The sequence below is a fragment of the Arachis ipaensis genome, chromosome B4, assembly GCF_059453495.1.
Source record: "Arachis ipaensis isolate K30076 ecotype BB chromosome B4, ASM5945349v1, whole genome shotgun sequence".
Classification (NCBI taxonomy): domain Eukaryota; kingdom Viridiplantae; phylum Streptophyta; class Magnoliopsida; order Fabales; family Fabaceae; genus Arachis; species Arachis ipaensis.
Window position 1 is genome coordinate 29,779,607 of NC_142439.1, and position 6,414 is coordinate 29,786,020.

The following is a 6,414-nucleotide window of genomic DNA, read 5'->3' on the forward strand; positions in this document are numbered from 1 at the left end:
TACGACGACTTTTATACTATTTAATACTAAAATATGAGCCTGTTTAAAACTTTAAACCGCAATATCGCTCCCAAAAATACTTTCATCCGATAACATACATCCATAGATACCATACAACTTACAAAACTCATAAAGAGTACATCCATATATACATACATATATATATATATATATATATATATATATATATATATATATATATATATATATTTACAAGCATTAACCAATACAATCCCTATCCCTCTCACAGAATATATCAAGATAAAGGCGTGGGTACAATAAATAATCTACATCAATACAGAACATATCAATAACTAAATAAACTCTTCGTGACTTCTGCGCCCATATCCTGAAAGGGGAAAAATGTAGGGGGGTGAGAACATCATCCTCGAAAGGGTTCTCAGTAGAGGGTTTTTGGGAATTACTGTAATAGGATACGTGAAGATAACCGCATCAGTGATTAATAACCGTCTTATGCCTCTTTTCAAAAACAACAGTTTCCAATAAAAGTAAAGTCGGAAATCTTTTCGGAAAGAAGAACCGTTCAATTCTCAAAAACTCAAAAGCCTTTCAAAACGGTTTATCTATGCGGAACCAAAATAGCCTTTCATAATTTTTTTCCAAACCAGAAACACAAAACCGAAATCAACCATCAGTTCACCTCTTTCCAACCACGGCCCTAGGCCCAAACAATCCAACCAACAACCAATCACCACAATCCAACAGAGTCCCAGATGCAAACACAAATAGGAAGATGCAGGCACAAACAAACAGTTATTGCAAGTAGGACAATTAGCAATTAATCACAAAGGCAAGCCAAGTACAATATGCACACCCAAGCAATGTCACAAAGATGCATATGATGAATGCCTGTCCCTAGTGGCTGATGATATCATCTGTCGGTTATAGAGCCAACCCGACAAGTCCTGGTAGCTAACCATTGGACTGTCCCTCTGTCGCGCATCCCCAACTCGAGTTATACTCATCATAAACTTGATCATAATCATGATCCATATCCATCACCCTCATTGGTGAATATTTACGGGGGCGAGCTCATCCGGGGATTTCACAGTGCCCGGCCACACTTACGACATAGGGTCAACAGAGTATCAAGTCTCAACCTGGAGCACGTGGTGGCTAGCCACTGCTACTACCCAGGGAACTCGTAATCTCAGATAGTGGAAGTGCAACATTCACATTTATCAATGATTCAGCATAAACATGCAATCAATCTCATCCATGGATCAACATCCATCTCAGCCATCCGGCTCACGGTTCATTCCAGAACCAGCCAATATTCATATCATACACAGCCATTCCGGCTCACGGTTCAGTCCAGAACCAATCAATATGTATAAACATACACAGCCATTCCGGCTCTCAACAAAACAGCACTTCCACATTCAAAATCATCAAATTCATGAAATCGGCATTTAAGCCATAAATCATTTTCTCAACTCATTTCACTTTGAAATCAAGTTTCAACTCTTTTCAGCCTTGGCTTTAAAGATCTCATTTCTCAAATCATCTCAGGCTCATAAGCCACTTTTACTCAAGGTAAATTCTCCTTTCAAAACAATGCCACTCTCAGCATCTTCTTTCCAAAACTTCCATAATCATGGCAAGTTAAAAGCCTCTTTGAGATATTCAAAATCACCCATCTAACAATGGGATTTTATAACAAAAGTTTCTCGGCAGAGTCCCAAGTCTTTAGGGGAGAATAACATAACTCATTTCGCCAAATTCATTTAAAATCATTAAAACATTGGCTTTCCGACTTGAGTAATAAAATAGGATCTAAGCCAAACTGAGTCACGTAATCATTTACTTCTTTCAAAGCCGTTTCCTTTACCTAGGCAAAACCAGCTTCAACCCCCATGATAAATTCTAAAGTATTTCAACTGTTCGAAATTGTTTTAGTCTTGCAAAAGTTCAGAATTCAAAGAGTACTTAAAACCTTTCTCAAAACATTTAAAAATGAAACTTGTCAATAGACAGTCAGGTCTTTTCAAAATCATTAAAACTCTTTAATTGAAACCCCCAAGGCAAATTCAAAGGCATAAACCCTTTTCACATTCAATTAGCTTTAAAACACAAGTTTCATCTAAATAACTTTCTCCTGAAAGAGATACAATGTCTTTCTTAAGAAGCAAGACTAAATCACAATTCCTTCTTTAATAATTCATTTCAAAAGTATGAATTATCCCTTTCTTGATAATTCAAATAAAATAGTAGAAGTCTTTAACTCATCATTCTTCGAACAACATTTCAATAAAGACTCGGATTTTATAGAAATTTTGGCAGCACCTCCCCTAAAACTTGGACTTTGCCACCCGGTTCGGGTCCCAACTAAACCGTTTCACAATCCTTTTCAACAGCCCAAAACCAGAAATCAATTCAAAAGCAAGCTAAATCCAACAGTCGCCTCAGTGGCATATCTCAAGGAAACCATTTCAGAAATCAACTCAATATCAACCGATTTAACTCATTTCTAAAGCTTTAAAGAAACAGCTCAATAACAAATCATTTGTCCAAAACCAAGTCAATTAAAGTAAACCAGGCTAATTTCAAAAGTGCGTTCGGCTTTTCACATTATCAAGATAATTAACTCAATTCAACTCAATTCTCAACGGATCAAACTCAGATTTCAAATCTTTAAAGAATTAACATCAAAACATTATATTTCACAAGCCGCACAACAATTCAGCCAAACAAGCATCCTTAACCATTCGAGACAATCAAATAACACACAAGGCAGATACAATCACCAAATACCAATTGTCTCATATCAGTATCCATATGTAATAATTCCAATACATAAAACATAGTTTTTGGAAAGCGCCCCTACCTCAAAACACAAATCCATAATCCAAACGCGTCACAGAATCCTTTCCGCCTCAGCCCGAGATCAACAATCGAAATCCCGGCAGCCAAAACCTCGGTTCCAAGCCACTTTCGCAACAGTCGTAACAACTCTAATCGCAACATACAACAACCGAAACTCAATCGTATAGCGATTAATGCCACAACCTCAGCGTATGATAACATAACAGTAACTAAAGGACTTTCAAATAAAAAACGCTTACCGAACCGAAGGAGGAACGGCTGAACCGACACAGCGGCGGTCTCCGAACCGGCTCGGCGGCAGCCCGGCAGCCACCCCAAGCGGCAGCGGCGACAAATTCCAATCACGATGACTGAAACCAACAGGCAGTGACCATAGTAACCTCGGAATTCAAAAAGGACAGAAATCCCAAATAAAACCCTTACCGGCATTGGATCTCGACGGCGGCAGAGGCATTTTCCGGCGACGGCAGCGGAGTCTAAAGTGGCAGAAACGGCCAGAAGCTCCGGTGTGGCTCCGGCAGCCATTCACAACAGGCGACGACCACCGCAGCAGCTGGCTGGACGGCGGCAGCTTCTGACGGCAATGGAAGCTCCGGCGGCGTCGCGGGTGGTTTCCCCCTCTCTCTCGCATCGGGTTCTTCTCAGACGACGGTGGCGTCCTCCATTACTAGCGCCAGGGCACGACGGCGATGCCAGGTTGAGACGGAATGGCGATGGCGAAGGCACGGGTAACGGCGGCGGCGCGACGCTCTTCGCGAAGCCTTCCTCCCTTCTCACGCGCATGCCCTCCCGTCAGACTCTTCCTCTCTCGCCTCAGTTCCGATCTATGATGGAGGCGACCTCGCGAACAGCAGCGGCGGCCTCAACTGGGCAGGGCGCGGCGGCAGAACGGCTCCCCACGTGTAGCTCTCGGCGGTGGCGGCAGAACCCAGTGGCGCCGGCAGACAGCCCCTTTCCTCCCTTCTCTCTTCCGTTCTCCCGATTTCTGCCTTCCCTTTCTTTCTCTTCGTTGGTTTCTCAAAGAACAGTGTGTGTGTGTGTGTGTGTGTGTGTGTGTGTATGTGTGTGTGTGTGTGTTTCGCATAGGGCTGCTCAGAAGGAGGATGAAGGAAAGCCTGGAGGCTGCACAGCGTGAAGGAGGTTGGTTTCAGGGAATGGGTGTATCAAAATTAGGGTTAGGGTTACTTTTGTAATTTCAAATAAAAGTAGGGGTAATATAGTAATTGAAACTCAATTAAATTCAACACTAATTATATATAGAAAATACTATTTGTTCATCACTTTCACAAATTATTTTCAATAAAATGTCCAATTCAAATAATTAGAAATAATATACTTAATTTCTTCATTTTCCAAAATAGCAGTATTAATACTTAAAATATTACTTATTCAATCCAAACCATATAAAATTCTTATTATTTCATAACTATCAACTTTATACTTTAAATATAGAAAATAATCCAATAATTATAAAATTGGATAATAATCATAACTTATCTCAAATCCAATAAGTCAAAACTTGCCTTAATTATTTTTAATAAAATAATTTCTGAAATTAAGGCTATAAATAACCATATGATCTGAGACTTGGTCATAATAAGACTTTTCAAAAGTTCTGGGCCTTACAATTGGGGTGGTGGTTCTTGGGAGTAATTGGGTTGGAATTGGGGTGGCTCTATCTGTGGTTGGTATGGTGGATATGGGTTAGGATCATATGAAGGTGTTTGGTAAAACAGGGCTTGTGAGTATGGTTGAAGGCTATGTTGTGGGGGATAAGGGTCAAAGGTGTATGGTGGAGGTTGTTAATTGTCACGAAGAGGTCCACCATAACCATCGGGTTGATATGCATCTTGGAATGACTCTTGCTCATAGTACATTGGAGGGGGTTGTTGCCAAGAGGGTTGATCAAATCCTTGTGGCTCCTCCCATCTTTGATCGTCCCATCCTTGATACATGTTCTCATTGTAGCTTCCATTCCCTACAACATAATTTGAACCAAACTCATAGCCAAAGGGGTGAGAATTCATAGTAGCAAGAGAAAATAAAAACAAAAACTAATAAGAAATAATGAAAATAAACTCCTAGAACTAGAAACAACTAACAAAGGAACAAAAAGGCAAACATATTCACAATATTCATAATAACCAATAATAAGGCACACATTTGCAATTCCCTGGCAACGGCGCCAAAACTTGACGGAGGAAAAATTGCGGTAAAGATTTTCATAAAATTATCGCGTTGCAAGTATAGTTCTAGACCAACAATTAAACCTCAATCAATATTTAAATTGTTTGTCACTTAACAAACCCAATAAAATTAACCAAAGTATTTAAACCTCGGGTCGTCTCTCAAGGAATTGTAGGGAAGTATGTTACTATTGGTTATGGAAAAGTATTTTTGGAGTTTTTAAATGTTGAACAAGGAATGTAAATGACAAGGAAATAAACTAACAACCAAGGAAAGTCCTACCAAGGGTTGAGAATCGGAATTCCTATCCTCATTATCATTGTCAATTATGATGGTAATTAAAAATTGCCCTCACTTAGTTAACCTCTAATAATTGAAGGAAAGTCAAATGAGCAATTCAACTTGAGTTCACAAGTCCTAATCAAAGACTAGAGTTAGTAAAGCTCAAGCCAACTAGCAACTTTCAATCACCAACCAACAAGAGACTTTGACAATTCAAGAGTCTCCAAATTAGTCAATCCAAGCTAAGAATACAAAAATCTAATTTAAAATCCAACCAAGCATTTTATCAAACACTTGGTAGGCATAAAATAAAAGTATAAAAAACTAACAAGGAATATTAAATCCAAACAACCAATTGAAAACATCAATGACTAAAAATTAAAGAGAGTAACAATAAACATGGAAAACATAAATTACATTAAAAGAAATCAAATGTAACAAGAGCTCATAAACATAAAAATGGTAAAAAGGGAAATTAACAAGAGAAGAATATGAACTAAAGTGCTTAAACAAATAAAAGTAAGACAAAAACTAAATTAAAGGAAGATTGAACCTGAACCTAAAGAGAATTTGAAAGAAGAAACCCTAAACCTAGAGAGAGGAGAGAGCCTCTCTCTCTCTAGAAAACTACATCTAAAACCTAAGAATTGTATGAATGAAAAGTGAATGATTGAATCCCCTTTCAGCTCCACTCTGCAGCCTCTAATCAGTATTTTCGGGCCTGAAAATGGGTCCACAGCAGCCCAGAAATTGCCCCAATGTTTTCTGTTAATTGCAGCATGTGACGCTCTGTAACGCGTACGCGTCAGTCACGCGTACGCATCGCTGGACTTTTCACCTTGCCACGTGTAGGTGTCAGCCACGCGTACGCGTCGTATGTCTGCTCCACCAGTCATGCGTACGCGTTATCCACGCATGCGCGTCGATACTAGATTCTGAAATCCTTAATTTCTTGTGTTCCTTCCACTTTTGCATGCTTCTTTTTTATTCTCTAAGCCATTTGACCCTATAAACCCTGAAAACACTTAACAAATATATCACGACATCGAATGGTAATATGAGAAGATTAAAAATTAGCAATTTTAAAGCTAAAGAAGC

The 6,414-nt window shown here is 39.2% G+C and overlaps 1 protein-coding gene across 1 annotated transcript; it reads right to left on the reverse strand.

Annotated features, from left to right (window-relative positions):
- Window positions 1-219: 219 nt before the first annotated feature.
- Window positions 220-3,372, reverse strand: LOC148567051 (uncharacterized). Its single transcript, XM_088483657.1, has 3 exons — window positions 3,087-3,372; window positions 2,849-2,975; window positions 220-349 (listed from the first exon to the last, which is right to left on the reverse strand). The coding sequence occupies exons 1-3, from the start codon at window positions 3,370-3,372 to the stop codon at window positions 220-222; spliced, it is 543 nt and encodes a 180-aa protein (XP_088339783.1).
- Between the last annotated feature and the right edge of the window lie 3,042 nt (window positions 3,373-6,414).